The sequence below is a fragment of the Micrasema longulum genome, unplaced genomic scaffold (assembly GCF_059751315.1).
Source record: "Micrasema longulum isolate JH-2025_06_02 unplaced genomic scaffold, ASM5975131v1 h1tg001080l, whole genome shotgun sequence".
NCBI classification, from domain to species: Eukaryota; Metazoa; Arthropoda; class Insecta; order Trichoptera; family Brachycentridae; genus Micrasema; species Micrasema longulum.
Window position 1 is genome coordinate 157,898 of NW_028278268.1, and position 17,609 is coordinate 175,506.

General features: G+C 32.8%; 1 protein-coding gene across 1 annotated transcript; it reads left to right on the plus strand.

Annotated features, from left to right (window-relative positions):
* The first annotated feature begins 1,023 nt into the window (after positions 1-1,023).
* LOC148277128 (uncharacterized) lies at positions 1,024-10,803 on the plus strand. Its single transcript, XM_088233291.1, has 3 exons — positions 1,024-1,141; positions 2,689-2,982; positions 7,043-10,803. The coding sequence occupies exons 2-3, from the start codon at positions 2,721-2,723 to the stop codon at positions 8,623-8,625; spliced, it is 1,845 nt and encodes a 614-aa protein (XP_088089417.1). The 5' UTR covers positions 1,024-1,141; positions 2,689-2,720; the 3' UTR covers positions 8,626-10,803.
* The last annotated feature ends 6,806 nt before the right edge of the window (positions 10,804-17,609 follow it).

Sequence of the window (17,609 nt, forward strand, 5' to 3'; positions counted from 1 at the left end):
TTTTGTTAAATCTTCCCCTTCAAACCCAAGTCCTTAAAGATATACACATTGCCTTCTATATATATACGCTTATTATTATATTACACCATCTACCAACATGCTGTTACGTTGTAAAAAACAAATCCAACGTACCCCGTTTTGAAAGCATTCTAGTACTGGATTATAATTCTATGTTACCTGATTTAGCGCCATCTGACGGCCGCGGTAGTAACTCATCGATACGATATCCGTGCGCTAGAAATAAATTCCTTTTCCATTTGAAAACTCAGGACCAACAGTCCAGCTGTCGCGCAAGGACTCAAAGGGCAGGCGACCGCACATTTAAAAAATGTAGTCCTTCAAGAAAGGGAACGTTCAACGTAACGTAAGCCTGTTTGTTTTAAATTTACTAGAGAAATTCTTGTAGAGAGAGATATCATATTCTAATGAGATTGTATTTTATACAGGTTCCCTTTTTCTACCTTTTTTCTATCTTTTTCCATTTTTCCATCTTATTCTATTTTTTATTTATTCCACCTTTTATCTACTTTATTCGATAAGAAAAATTTTACAATGTAGTATATTTACTTCATGATTTGAATGGATCACTAATTATTACGAAGTTTATTCGTAAACACCTGGAAAAGTCGGTGTCAGATTTTAAAGTTTTCTTCAAGATCATGAGACACAAATTAACAAATGCAATGAAGCAGACGATCATTTACTGAATTAAAATGTCGACAAACAATCTTCTGGGAAATCATCAACTGAGCCAACCATGAGTTAAAATATATCAACCGAAGACGTCGCATTTCGAAGTCCATCTGCGGATTTTATTTTGAAAATCAACATTATTTCATATTACGGCGAGAAGAAAATAATTAAAAATCTATTTCAGTTATTATTATTGTTACGAATATTTACTTCTTAGATAAATTTAATTAATTATTAATTACCTAGTCAAGTACTAATAATAAACATCTATCCTTAATTTCTGTTTGTTTGTGGATTGTCTATGATATTACATTTTGTCCGTGGTTCTAATGTTGAGCCTTAAGCGAAACGCGTCCTAATCAGTGGACAATAAATACATCAATTACAGTATTGTTGGACGAGTAATCGAAGATTGAACACACAAAAAATAAATAAATCGCCGTATAAAGTAAGTAACCAATATGTAACAGCTTTGTAGCAAGCACCACAACAGGCCAGAAGTTCCAATGGCAGTGGGCAGGTACCACCAGGCTTGAGAAAAGTCATATTTAGTTATTGTGATCTCATTGGGAATCAAGCCCCGAACTCCTGTGCCTATCTACCATGGAATCACTTCTCTACAATACCGCAGAGTGTGTGCGGACCAACTACTGCATCACAGAATTATGACAGGAATAGTCGACTGTACCGAACTACTTAGTTTAATAACAATACATGTGCAACCCAGGATTTGTAGACGGTACCACCTGTTTCATGTACCAATAAGTGAAATATCGTACGTTAAAAATGATTTTTTTCGTAGGACTTTTTCAGTGTACTATTCAAAATTTAAAGATATAGATTTCACAAACATCACTCTGTTAGATTTAAAATTTACACTCAAAATGCATTATGTAACTTAGTAGACATTGTAATAATAAAGGATGCAGACGCCTCTGCTAAAGACCATTTTTATGATTTGCTTCACTCTGCCTTATCTAGGTTACCCAGACCAGACTGTGTAGTTGTCATCGGTGACGCTGATGCTAGGGTAGGGGATACCTCCATAGTAAGATCCGCAATCATGGGGAATCATGGTCTCAGTGGTACAAATGACAATGGTGTGAAACTCATAGAATTGGCTACTTTAAATGAGCTCACCATTGGCGGTACTATATTTCCTCTTAAGAACATTCACAAGTATACATGGACCTCGCCAAATTGACGCGCAAAATCGCAAATTGACCACCTACTCTACAGCTCAACACACAGGTGGGAATTCCTTGACGTTAGGGTTTACCGCGGAGCTGATTTATACAGCGACCACGAGCTGCTCGTTGGAAAAATTCGCCTTAAGCTCCACTGCAATGCTAAACCTAATATGCCAAAGGCCATCGATATTGAAAAGCTAAAAATTCCCGCCACCGTACACCGTTCCAACAGTAGTGTTCGAGAAAATCTAGAAAACACAAATGGTGGTCTCAACTCTTTACCTCCGACGGACTACATTGAGAGTCAGCGGCAAACTTTCAAGACTTCAATTATGCTGTCCGCAAAGTCTGTTCTAGGAGCTAAGGAGAGTGTGCGTCCGCGGTGGATGTCAAATGATACTTGGAATGAAATTGAAAAGCGAGCAAAACTGAAAGTATTGAGAGACAGTGAAACAGACCCCGATCAAATTATTGTTATTAGAAACAACTACCGATGCCAAGACAAAATTGTCAAAAGATTTGCTCGCACGGACAAGCGTCGCTTCTTGGATTCGCAAATAAATGCAGCAGAAGAGGCATCCCGCAGAAATGACTCCAAAACACTATTCAAAATCACTCGACAAATATGTGGCAAGACAACACCGTCCCCGGGTCCTGTTCGCAATCCCAGTGGGGTGGTTTAGAAATCTCGTTGTTAAAACGATTTATTCAACACATTCTAGCATCGTATTAGATAAATGTGTAATTTTATTTGTTTTAAGTTTGATTCTTATTTCTTGCATAAATATTTTTTTGTGTTTTCCAGGATCTTCATTAACAAATTTATCTATAAATAATATGGAATTCGCTCCATTGAAGATAAAAGCTGAACCGGGGACTAGCGATGTAGAAGGAGATATTCTCCAGGCTGGGGAAGGGGCGCCACGGCCCCGCAGCAGCGAGGAGCCGGGTGTAGCTGCCGTGAAGGCTGAGCCGGGGACCAGTACTGACCTGCCTAGGATAACCAGCGATATAATGATCTTCACAGAGATTGATATTGACTATCCTAACATTAAACAAGAGTGTTCGGATTCATCTCTTCAACATAAAAAAGCCTCAAGTAAGTTATACTTTTGTACGCATTATCTACTCGAAGATTTCGTCTTTGGGCTGTGGATGATGGTTTGCAGAGAATTTGAGCTCCTTTGCGTAGGGAAATATCCCATACTACGACCGAAATTTATTTATTGAGCTGTTAATATTAACATATTAAAACAGAGATGAAGAACATTTTGGAGAAAGGAATATTGAAGTCTAGGCATCAACAGGGCTTGTGACCTGTCATTGGCTAGTTTAAGTGGCCACTTCACTCACTGTGTAACATTCACCATTTTGCTTATATGTAAACATCTATATTCCTTCAATTCTTTCATCTGTTGATGTTTGTGAAGTTAAAGAGCTGAAAGCTTTATTTACGCGGGTGAAATTAATCTAGTTAAATTAGTTCACCTAGATACTAGACGACGCCTGAATTGTTATATTTTTTAATTTCTCTAATTTTTCATGGACCAGGTGGATTAATCAAAAATATTTTTAGTTTGTTTAAATTTTGTCGACAAGGTTTTTCAGACATTTTGTTAACAGCTCCCCATGGATTCAACTCCATGGGGAGCTGTTAATATTAACATGTAGTATGTCGGTGAAATAATTTAATTAGATAAATCTCACCCGCATAAATAAAGGTTTCAGCTATTTAACTTCACAAACATAAACAGATGAAAGAATGTAAGGAACATAGATGTTCAAATATGGGCAGAATAGTAAATGTTACACAGTGTGTAAAGTGATCACTTAAACCAGCCAATGACAGGTCTTAAGCCCTGTAGATGCCTAGACTTCTATATTACCTTTTCGAAAATGTTATTTATCTCTGCTGTAATATGTTCATATTAACAGTTCCCAAAGGAGTTTAATCCAGTCCTTGTCTAAAAAACTTCGGACAAACTCAAAATAAAATTATGTTTAATGTAGGTTAAGTATGAAAATTCCAAGCAATATGTAAGAACCTGCTGACGAGTTGTATGGTTACAATTTAACAGGACTTTATTTATAAACTATTGTGTACATGTTTTTGAAAAATAAAATTAAAAAATAATAATAAAGTAAACTGCCCCAATGCGGGGTTTCAAAAAGAATTTCAAGCCATTTTTTAGAATTGATCATGTCTAACAAATTTCATCCCAGCCTGAATAAATTACTTCTTGTTTTTAATTTTTGTCAACGCAACGACATAACATAATGTTTCCGAGATGCTGAAGTTTTGCTGTTCACTCATGATATTAAAATAAATAGAGAGGTAACAAACATAGTGATCGCGCCACTTGCCCGTTAGCAGATGCACGCTCGAAATTGCTGGTTCGCGGGATGCGTTATCCTTTATTTACTTTGCTACAGAACCCTAAATACAATAATTGCTATTCCTGCCTTATTCTGGGTTCTGGCACCTTTATTGCTGGTACTTCTGTCGTGTGGTAGTCGGGATCAGATCTGATCATGTTGTCAGGAAGAAAAGGCACTTTCAAATTACTGAACACAGTGGATTGAATAGTTATTGATCTCAAAATATCTTTTCGCTCGGTTCAGTTGTTGTTCTGGCGCCGAAACAATCTCGGTACCCACGGTAGGCAATATGCAATATCTTAACCAGGGTTCCGTAGGTAGTAAATAAATTCCTCAACCTAGCAAACGTGCTATAAATATATAATATACATAGATGTGTGCACATAAATTCAAGGTGGAGTAACCATGTAGGTCATTGCGTAACTCTGCAAACTAACTTGAATTGTTTGAATGTATGATGTGACAAAAACAATTTATTCCTCAATGTTGACAAATGCAAAGTTTTGACTTTTGCCGAAATAAGAACCCATTTGCTTTCAACTACTCTATAAGTTCTATAAATTTAGAGCGAGTGACCGAAAGAACTGATCTTGGTATTATATTTGATGAAAAATTAAATTTCATTAAACATGTTACACAAAAACCGCCTTTGAACCGGTAGCTATTGCACAGAAATCTTTAATCCGAGTAATTAAAAAAAAAACCATTTCGTTATCCAAGTGACTTGCTCTTCAAAGGATTCAGAGTACTGAAAATTATTCAACAGTACATAAATTGAGAACGGTAGTGGTTACACACATAAACAGAGGCATTTATCCAAGCGTCAACCACAACCATAATTCAAGATACTCCAATAGGGATCTGATACTATGTTATGTACAACCATAGCACGTATTGTCATTTAGTTAGCTGGTGGTAGAAATTACGTTCTCCACATGAAATGTACCCAGAGTTCTGATGCATTTGGCACTTAACCATCTGGTAAAGCCCCTGGGACCAATATCAACATCTTACGGAATGCAGAAATCATGTCATTTTATGAAAAAGAGTCGTTTATAGAAAGCTCCTGAAAACCATATGCTTCAACGCGTGAGAAATTTTATTTTGCGTAAATCTCAGGATGTAGCGTGAGAAGAATAAATGCACATATTTTTTGTATCAAATCTAACCCTCCAAAGGAGCAAAACTTGTATTATATAAATCCATGCGCAGTCTTTTGAGGATGGACTAGAAATGTAATCTCTCGTGGTTACTACGTCACACTGACACAATACTTAGGTTAAATAAATACGGTAACTTCAAGTGTAACAGTATAATGCTTTTTGTAATGTCTTTTAAATAATAAACTAATATACAAAATTTTCGTGTCTTCTCAATTGATCTGGTGGACTTCGAATATTTATTCTCTGTGTGCTACACTACATCGGCACATAACAACTAAGTGAAGGGGTCAACACTGTTCTGGCATCGTGACAACACTATTTCGTTGGCAAGAAGGTCCATAACTTTTTGCCATAATCGTGGAAAGACGAGAGTGTTGTCAAGTTGCGGAAGGTGTTGAACTCGCTCTTTCATAACATTGGTCGTAGAGAGACAGAAAGGTTGTCTTACTTGATGTCGAAAATAAAGAATTATTAAAAAAAATATGAATAAAAATGGCAATCATGAAGTTTCGCATTATAGATGAATTGATATATTGAGTTTTTCTACTGACATTTCTTAGTGGAACGACCGGGTTTGGACGATGTCGGTCACGACGAAACCCGGTCACTGGTAAAAATTTAAAAATAAAAGTGGAATAAAACTATATACGTATTTTTATTATTGTATTAAATAAATTGTCTATGTTTTATAAATGTATGTATGTGTATGCTCATGAGTGTATGTCATGTGTGTCTATGTTTATGTTTATATATGTGTATACGAGTAAGTTTATATTTTATTAGTCTGTGCTTTCTATTAACTTGTAAACTATTATCATCTATTAAAATGTAATTGCTTAGCTTGAAACGGGGTATGTACCCTTGTTAGCTGGACAAAGTGAAGATAAAATTGTATTTACGATAAAATGTGTAAATAAATAAATATACGGTGCATAACCAATAAAAGTATAAAAATTCTCGGATTTCTGTTGTGAACGTTCAGAGATTTTGACTAAATCTACGTAATTTAAATTTTATATGTTGCTTTAGTACGTAGCCAACTTGAATACAACTCGGTTATATGGTTACCATTAAATAAATAGAATAAAGTAATAAAATAGTAAACTGCCCCAATACGGGGTTCCAAAAATAATAGCAAGCTTTTTAAAAAGTTTTGTAATCATTTCATCGAAGTGATCATGTCTAATCAATTTAATCCCAGTCTGAATAATTCACTTCTCTCCGTTCTCAATCCAATGAAGTGCATGTTATGTACTTCTGGATTACCTTCTTTCAGCACAAATATGCTAAGGCTACCAGATAACAGAGACCTCCTTCGGACAGCTTTTCCGTGTATGTGGGCACCACCAAGGAGACTCTTGTTCTCAGATGCGGTGTGCGGTATGTGGTGGGCAAGCTGCCCCAATACAGCCTACCCAGTGAGGCGATTATGGAATAATTTTATAACAAAATGAAGAACTGTTAAAAATATAAGGTTTTACAAAAAACAAATAGTTAAAATCTAACTTTTTTAGTATTTGTCTACATCCTGAATAAAGTAAAGCTCGTATTATATTAGATTGTATTACCTTATAAGATTTTTAGAGGTTTAATACATTATTTTGGTTTTTGTTCTAGGTATAACAGCAAGCCAGGAATATTTCAAATGCTTAGAGTGCCAATATACATGTCCGAAAAAGAGTTATTTGGAATCACACATCTTAACTCATACCGGCGAGAAACCATTCTCATGTCTAAAGTGCGAATTTAAATGTTCTAAAAAAGGATATTTAAAATTACACATGCTAACTCATAACGGTGAGAAACCATTTTCATGTTCGGAGTGCCAATATAAATGTTCTCGGAAAGCGGCATTAAAACTTCACATGTCAACTCATACCGGCGAGAAACCGTTTTCATGTCTAAAGTGCGAATATAAATTTTCTAAAAAAGGTAATTTAAATTCACACATGCTAACTCATACCGGTGAAAAACCGTTTTCGTGTTTAGAGTGCCAGTATAAATGTTTATTTAAGAGAGATTTTGAATCACATATGTTCACTCATACAGGTGAGAAACCATTCTCATGTTCAGAGTGCCAATATAAATGTTCCCGGAAAAAATCTTTAAAATTTCACTTCTTAACTCATACCGGCGAGAAACCATTCTCATGTCTTAAGTGCGAATTTAAATGTTCTGAAAAACGTAATTTACAATCACACATGTTAACTCATAACGGTGAAAAACCATTTTCATGTTTAGAGTGCCAATATAAATGTTCAAGCAAAAGAAATTTACAATCACACATGTTCACTCATACAGGTGAGAAACCATTTTCATGTTTAGAGTGCCAATATAAATGTTTAAGCAAAACAAATTTAAAATCACACATGTTCACTCATACAGATGAGAAACCATTTTTATGTTCAGAGTGCAAATATAAGTGTTCTCGGGAAAAGTCTTTAAAACGTCACATCTTAACCCATACCGGCGAGAAACCATTCTCGTGTCTAAAATGCGAATTTAAATGTTCTCAAAAAGATTATTTAAAATCACACATGTTAACGCATAACTGGGAGAAACCATTTTCATGTTCAGAGTGTCAATACAAATGTTCTCGGAAAGTGTCTTTAAAACATCACATCTTAACTCACACTCGTGAGAAACCATTTTCTTGCTCAGTTTGCCAGTATAAATGTTTATTTAAGAGAGATTTAGAATCACATATGTTTACTCATACAGGTGAGAAACCATTCTCATGTTCAGAGTGCCAATATAAATGTTCCCGGAAAAAATCTTTAAAATTTCACATCTTAACTCATACCAGCGAGAAACCATTCTCATGTTCAGAGTGCAAATATAAGTGTTCTCGGAAACCGTCTTTAAAACTTCACATCTTAACTCATACCGGCGAGAAACCATTCTCATGTCTAAAGTGCGAATTTAAATGTTCTCAAAAAGGTCATTTAAAATTACACATGTCAACTCATTTCGGTGAGAAACCATTTTCATGTTCAGAGTGCCAATTTAAATGTTCTCGGAAAGTGTCTTTGAAACTTCATATCTCAACTCATACCGGTGAGAAACCATTATCATGCTCAGATTGTGGAAACACGTTTTTAAAAAAAGAGGACTTAATTCGTCATTCTTTAAATCACATTGGTGAGAAAGTTCTATCTGTAAAATTACTTAAAATAAATATCTTACCAAACGTGGAATGAGTTGGTGATCTTTAATATCCTATATTATTTTCTTGGACAAATTATTTTTATAACAGTTATATTGTAACAGTATTTTGAGTTTGTACAAATGTTTGTATACAAAAAAACTGGATTTCATCACCTAGGTAGTCATTAATATCAACAAATTAAAACGGATAAGATTTAAGATAATATGAAAGTCTAGGCATTTACTGGGCTTATGACCTGTCATTAATTGGTTTAATTGTCTACTTTACACACTGTGTAACATTCTTAAACATCGGTAAAATGTTCTCCAATCATTTTGTAATATGTTATCTGAATAGTTTTAGTATTGACGAACTGACTATGTTTATTGAAGCTATGTCTGTTTTAAGCCATAATAATAAGCATTACTCTGTCCATTAAAACAGTTAGTAATGAGAAAATGTTCAAAAGGGCTATAAAAAAATGGACAGTGGAGGTGGGCAGAAGTCAAATAGACCGTCTCATTCGCTTAAGCCAATATTGGATCACCCGCTCCACAAACGTGTACTTTATTTTATGTTTTTATTATTTTTTTGTGCGTTTTATAATATAAACAATATTGGTATTCAAAAATTAAATATATACATTAATACGTAGTGTTTAAAACTGTCTTCCATTTTGTAATTTCCCTCTGTGTATAAAGTCTTCTTTGCATATTCTCACATGTATAAAAAAGAAGTATATTGTTTAGTGTTCTCGGCACGGGTAACCCCAGTGAGTTTTTCTATTTTTTTATTGCTTGTAATGTGAAAAAGGTGAATTAATAACTATCCTATTTGCATTCAGTCCGTCATTCCCAAATGTTTTGAGTCGCTTATTCTCGATCGAATTCAACTGTCAATATTAGAAATAATCGATAGTAAACCGCATGGCTTCGTCAAAGAAGACCAACTGCCACGAACTTGATGCTTTATCAGAATTTTATTTGTGGAGGTCTCAAAAGAATTATCAGGTTGACATTATATTTATTGACTTCAGCAAGGCGTTCGATAAGGTTTCACATAAGGTGATGCTTAGCAAATTGTAATTTTTTTATTTTATTTTTCTTAATATATATTTTTTTTAAAAAGTTCATGTTCAATACTATCTACTTTTACACATCTAGTAAATGTTATAACTGCAACTCTTCAGAAAAAGAGACTAATACCCGTATGCAGAGACAAAACTTAAGGTGAGGAAAGTACATTCTAATTTCAAATGCAGAGAATAACCCGAAGGTGAAGACAATAGAATGTACTTTCCTTACCTTAAGGTTTGTCTCTGCATACGGGTATAACTCTTGTGCTTGGAGAGTGACTTACACTGTTATAGTTGTTTATTTATAAGAGTTTATTTAATTTTCAATACGAGTACATGATAAAAAAAAAACATTGGATGTATAAAGAAAAAGACATAAAACAAAAAACAATAATACATTCATACTAATTAAATTTTAATGTAGTTTTTATACGTGTTCAAAAAAATTCTTTATATTTACTCTAAATTTATTTATTGATACATTACTTTTATAGTTTTAAGTTCATTGGTAAGATTATTATAATTTTTTACACCTTTGAAGACAAAGCTATTTTGACCATGACTTGTGTGGAATTTAGGAGTTTCAATATTATGTTGGTATCTGAGTGACTAATTCATCTCAAATTCTATTATTTTTTCTTCTTTATAAATTTGTAAAATATGTTTTATTTTATAAGGAGTGTCTACTGTATGAACCTTAAATATTTTATAAAGACTTTCCGTATTGAATGTTGAGGATTTCTTTAAAATTACTTTAATAAATAATCTTTGTTTAACATATTGGCATATGCACCACCTCACTCTACGATACCATATTGTAAAAAAGATTGTTCATTTGAGTAATAAGCTTGAAATTATTGATTTTTTAAATATTCCTTAATCTAATAAATATGTAAATACATTTGTTTTGGGATTCCGTGGAGCGTTTTTCGAATGGTTTCGGGCCAACCTGTCAAACATATTTTTGTACGTTAAAATTATTTATCTAGTTGCTTCTTTGCGACCAGCGGTCTTCCAAAAGGCAGTTATCTTGGTCCTTATCTTGGACATTTTCAAACAAACCCATAGTTTGTTTGAAAATGTCCTAACAAGACGAAACGCGTCACAATATACCCTTTGTATATTTTATAAAAAAATAAAGTAGAATTATAATCCAATAAACTTGTTTTATTTTGGATACATTACCAAATTAAATATGGAATTCTACCAATTGTCTGCATACACAATAAATCCTTTATTGTTTTTATTTTTTGTCAACGACGGAACATCGTGTTTCCAAGATGCTGAAGTTTTGCTGTTCGCTGATGATATTAAAATATATAGGGAGGGTACAAACATAGGTCATTGCATAACGCTGCAAACTTACTTAAATTGTTTGAACGTATGATGTGAAAATAACAATTTATTCCTTAATGTTAACAAATGCAAAGTTTTTGTTTTGCCGAAATAAGAACCCAATTGCTTTCAACCACTCTATAAATTTAGATTTTAGAAATTAGGATTTCTGTTGCGAACGATCAGAGATTTTGACTCGGTCTATGTAGTGAATTTTTTTTTGTTGTTTTAGTACGTAGCCAACTTGAATACAACTCAGTTATATGGTCACCATATTATAAAGTGCATGTAAATAATATCGAAAGAGTTTAACATACAATTTTACGTTTCGTTTATTTTAAATGAGTATTCCAGTTGAAAATATTAATTATACACACTTAAATAAATATTTAAATGTACGAACATTATAAAATAGAAGAAAACAAAAAGGTTTTTACTTTATTTAAAATATTAAATTAAATATTTGACTGTTCTCAACTGTTACAACTCATTAACTTGCGAGTTCCGGGCCGGTTTACCCAATTTAATAAACTATTATATGTAAATGTATCTACAACAAACTACTAAGTATACAATAACGAGAATTCATGCGTTTGCAAATTAATACGCAAATGATATAGATATATTTAATATAACACTTTTGTATTTTAGGCAGTGTATAAATTTTATATCTTCAAATTAAAATACCTAAATAATTCTAAATTGATTTTAATTGTGGACCGTTTATTGACTTCTATCTGTATCCTAAATAATTATTTTTCTAACCACTTCTAATTTTAGGATTATTTTAATATAACTTAACTGTTCTTTCCACTGCAATATATGTATGTACTATATGTTTAGGATAACCATATAATTTATGCTAATACATAGGTATTAGTTATACATATGTTAAGATGATTTTTTGAATATTTTTATTTTTCTTCAATAATCTTTTTTATTTTTTGCCACTTTTGTGTAAAATACATGTCTATCTTTATTTGTAAATGTATGTAAAACCTGTAAAAGCTTGCAAGGCGTATATTTATTATTTATTTAAGTCAAATAAATAAATAACCAAGCATTTTGTTTTCGAATTAAATATCAAGATGACGTCTAAGCCCGGTTGGTGGTTAAAAAACGACGAAATACGCGTAGGGCAGGAATAAGCGTTTGGTCATGAGTTAAGTATCGTTATTTTAGAAGATTACGGGTGCATCTATTTGTATTTATAGGTCAATGGTTTTATTTAAGTATACCGAACCTGTTACTATGGTTACATATGTCTATTATAACATAGTAAAATAAAAGATATTTAACTAAATTTGATAAAATACTATTCTTAAAGAATACTTTTTACTGGCACTCTCTGTGAAATGGCCGGCAAAGCTTTCGTTTTTTTTTTTAATTATCTAGGAGTCGCTTTTTTGCCCCACAAAATGGTGATAATTTAGTATAGTTATGTTCAATATGTTACCCGAACATTGCAAATCCGTGACCCGGATTTAATAGTAAAAAAAATAAAAAAATAAATAAATGCATTCTGCAAATAAATCATATTTTCGTAATTTCAGCATATGTTAATTTGGTTTTTCTTTTATTTTTCTTTTCTTTTCATGGTCATGTCATACCATATATTATATGTGCCACAAACTATTTAATAATTAAAAAGGAATGGCCCACGCTCAGACGCTGTAGTCTTTGTGGGCATTGTTTCCAGTTCATGTTACAGCTTAATTTTAATATGTATTTTTCTAATGTGTATTTTTTTGTAATTGTATCTCCATGTAAATAATATGTGTCTGGAAAAATAAACAGATTAAAAAAAACTTGTTAAACAAATCTTTAAAAAAAATGGTTACTGGGTTAAGGTAGAGAAAAATCGGAAAATTTACTAAAAAACATTCTTAAATAATAAATGGTATAAATTAATATTGTATTACAGGATAATAAATGAACTAGCAGGTAGTAATGTTATTGTTGATTTTGCATAAAGATGTCTGCCTTAAAACAGGTTGTATCTAGTTAGGCAGACTAGACATGATCCAGAGAAATCTTTTACCTAAGTGTAGTAGATAAACAAATTGTTATATAAACTAAGATTATATTTATTAACTCGCCCGTTCCTATGATATAACCAGCGTTGCAAATTGCACTTAATTAATTAATATATCAGCAACTGCTTTGAACATTACCACGATTTTTTTTGTAATCTTCAAATAAATCTTAATACATAAGGAAAAAATATATATCAGACATTTAGGTATATTAGATATTTTTATATTAAATATTTTGTCCACCGGTATCTCCGAAAACGACAAAAATTCGAGTACCCTGAGACAGATATATAAAACATTCATTTGAGAGAAAGAGATGACTAGGCTTCGAAAATTATGATGATATAACTGACACATAAGATATGTAGTAGGTAGAAATGGGCGAAAGAAGTTCATCTGATAGTGAGTGCGAAGAAAGTGAGAGCGATGATAGTGTAAATATTAATGAATGTGATAGTAATGAAATTATTTATATTGATCTAAATCCGGAATGGAATGGAGCTCAATACTCCCATCAGCTTCAAGACGCCGTGCTCACAATATTTTAACAGAAAACTCTGGTTTACGGAATGAAGGTACAAATATTACTTCAATTAAAGACATGCTTTCTGCTTTTATAACAAGAGAGATGGTTGAAGAAATATGCGAAAATACCAATGCTCACTGCGCGATTTCTCCGATTGACCGAAAAAGAAATGCCCAACCGATAAATGTGGATGAAATGCACGCATTTGTTGCTATATTATTAGGATCCGGGAGAAATCGAACACTAAAACTGCAATTAAATGAACTTAGGATGAATGAAATACTTTTTAGACAACCATTTTTTACAGCGGCAATGTCTCGAGACAGATTTATACACATTTTAGTAGCATCCGATTTGATGACCGCGAATCGAGGGAAGAAAGATTCAGGTGAGTGGACATAAACTGGAAGCTATAAAATCAATTTGGACTCAATTTACAAATTCTTGTAAAACAATGTATTCTCCCGGACTTCATATTATTGTAGACGAGAGGCTTGCAGTTTTTAGAGGGAAATATCGATTTCGTGTGTACATGAAAAGTAAGCCCGGCAAATTTGGACTGCTTCTGATTCGAAAACTGCCTGCACTTTGAATACGCAAGTTTACACTAGCCAAGTTAACAATGCGAGGAAACAAAATCAAGGACAGCGCGTAGTAAATGATATGGTTAATTTGTATTTCGGGTCAAACAGAGGAATTACCACTGATAATTTTTTCACATCAATACCTCTTGCCGAAAAATTATCAGATAATGGTTTAACCTTAACAGGGACGCTTCGCAGAAATAAAACCGTCGAAATTCCGTCTAAATTTCAACCCAATAAAATTAGAGAAGTAGGCAGTAGTTTATTTGGATTTACAAATAAAATTACATTAGTTTCATATTTGCCTAAAAAAATAAATCAGTTCTTTTGTTGTCAACACAGTTCAACGATGCAAATATAAGTTCGGCAGAATCCAGAAAACCCGAGATTATATTGCATTATAATAAAACAAAGTGGGCAGTCGATACAGGAGACAAAATGACCAGAGATCATTCATGCGCGCGAGCAAGTCGACGCTGGCCGTTCCGTTTATTTATGGAAATTTTGGAGATTGCAGCACTTCATTCATATAATATCTAATAATATAAATCGGGTTGTGGTCCTGTGGCTAGTGTCTCGGACTCACGGACCAAAGGTCCGTGGTTCGAATCCTACTCTACCCCAACTCGATTCCATTTTCTAATAGTGAGTTATTTACAACTCGTTGAAAATGGCCCTCAAAATTAAAAATTTGGGTCAATCATAAGAACACAAATATTTCTTTTTAAAAAAATATATATATACATTTTGTGGTTGACAAAATATCCAGAGTGGAAGCAAAATTATTGAAGTAAACGGAAAATTTTTATTAGACAATTAAGTGCGGATTTAGCCAGACCCAACGTTCAAAAAAGAAAAAGCTTCGGACGATTTCATAAACAGCAACAAGAGGCCATTGACCTTTTTTCTGTCATCTAGAAATATTATTCCGTTCCCTAGTACCTCAACATCTCAAGTGCAGGAGTTGTCAAAAGAAGAACCATTGGTTGTTGCAGGCAGTAGTAGACAGAAAACGGGATGTTGCAGATTTTGTTCGGAAAAAAGAAGGACAAAAACATTTTTCGAAACGTGCAAAAAAACAGTTTGCATTATTCATATAACTGAAAAACTTACTAGACATTTTATATAAATATTCAACATTTCATGTAGTGAATTCCGCCAGTCGTGTCTGCGTAGAAGAAAAAATGTAGTGTTTTTAATTTATTTAATATATTTCGTACATTTTTAAAAATGCATTTATTGATTATTGCCATTTAACAATTTTATGTTGTATATTCATGTACCTATCTTGGTTTTATTGTCTGGGGAATAAAAAAATGAGACCAAAGTTGTACAGGTACTAAAAAAAATATTTTGTGTATTTCACTGAATTTCAATAAGATTCAGTTAAATGTTGAAATTTGTTTGAAGTTCATCTCATAACCCTTCATCTCACAACCTCGATATAATAAGTGCCTACTCCAAAAAATATTCGAAAAATGTGTTTATATTAACAGCACATTAGACGTGAATATTACCGAGAAGATGATTTATTTTAACATTATTAATGTTTATAAGAAGGACAATGAACTTGGTGTTAAGAATTTCCTAAATTAATCTAGCAGAAATAAGATAATATTTTCTTTGTGTGATTCCACTTGAAGAATAAATCAATCGTCAAGTGCTTGATCTTAGTTTTGAGGTTTGTGAATATAAATAATAATGTCGTTACACTCCAGACGAACTCCTTTCCATAAAAAGGTAATTATTAAATGGAAAGGTGTCATTGAACTTTTAACAGTTTAAAAAATAATAAATTGGATTAAATTTTTTAACGGCTGCATAGTCGTATAGTGTCCAAGCATAATCGTGTACGCTCATTTTTATTCCCCTTTCGTAGAACGGAGACATAAGGAACGGTCCGTAGTCAGTACTCAGTATGCAGATAAGTATTATATCGCTCTGTGCGAGTTGTCACATGAAGTATGTTTTTTTGACAATTTCGTTATAATTTTCATTTGAATGCTTTATTTAATGTCATTTTCAATTCAAAATGAATAATTATGACCAACAAGATTATCATTTAAGAGTATGTGAAGGTTATTTCACAATTATTATATTTTAACGGCTAGGAAATATTAATTTAGTATCGGTAACCTCAGGTTACCACACAGGGACTTCGGGAAGTTTTTTCACAAAGCATGTTAAGGTTAACATGGGAGCGCTTTATGTAGGAATGCGATTTTCAAAAATGTTTTTAATGTCAGAAAATCTTTTTTTATCATTATTGAAAATATATTGAACGACATAAGTGGGTAGGACAGAACTTATAAAGAATTTAAGAAAAGAATATGATTGGGATCCATAAAAAACAAATGTTTCTACACATTAAAAAACAAACTTTCTTTACACACAAAAAAACAACATCCTTTTATTTTTTCGGATATGCATTCTCGTCGATTCAGCCCTGGAAATAGATAAATAAAACATTTACGTTCCTAACTTTTTTTTCCGGAATAGTTTGAAGATTTTAAAAACTTTGAATATGCCTGTGGCAAAGCTCATAATTTTGACAAAAACTGCACGTAAATTGGTTCAGTGGTTATTAAGTTTATCGAGTACACACATACAAGCAATATATTAATTAATTTATTTATTAATTATTATGAAAATAAAACTTTATCAGTGTTACACAATTTTTTTTGTTTATTATATGAGTTTTATATCACCCGTCGATGGGAGGAGTGCTCTCCCGAAACTATAGTAGTGTTCTTGTAAAATAATAAAATTGTGTAACACTGAAAACAAAGTTTTATTTTCATAACAATGAAGTGTTACGAAGTGAATGCCGATTCAATTAAAAATATTATATTTATTCTTAGAGGTAGGGGTCAGTGCTTTTCAAGCTACTGACGCCACTGCAACCTGTGAAGATCTATTGTGACGGGTCCCCGTGAATAATTCTCGCTCTTTATGCCCAGATTTATAAAAAGCCTGGCTACTGTGTGGAAAGTGAGAGTTTAAATTTTGCTAAATCTTTTCCTCCAAGCCCAGGTCTATGAAGAAGAATATGAACATTTCCTTCTTTATATATATATATATTTATTTATTTATTTTTGTACCACAACAGGCTAGGAGGCCCGATTAAAGTAGTGAATTACATCACAGAACACCCAGGCTTGAGAAAAATCATATTTTATTTTTTTGTGTTCTCACCAGGAATCGAACCCGGAACCTTTCGTGTGTGAGTCAAGCGTCTTGACCACTACACCACGGAGGCCGCCATATATATTTATGAAGTAGTATATGTAGTATAATAATAAGCGTACATATATACACCATCTACCAACATGCATTACTTGTTGTTCGAATATATTTCATATTATAAATCGATGAACCCTCGATCGAAATAAAATTAATTACCTAGTTAAGTACTACTTATAAACATCAATCCTTAATTTCTGTTTGTTTGTGGATTGTCTATGATATTACATTTTATCT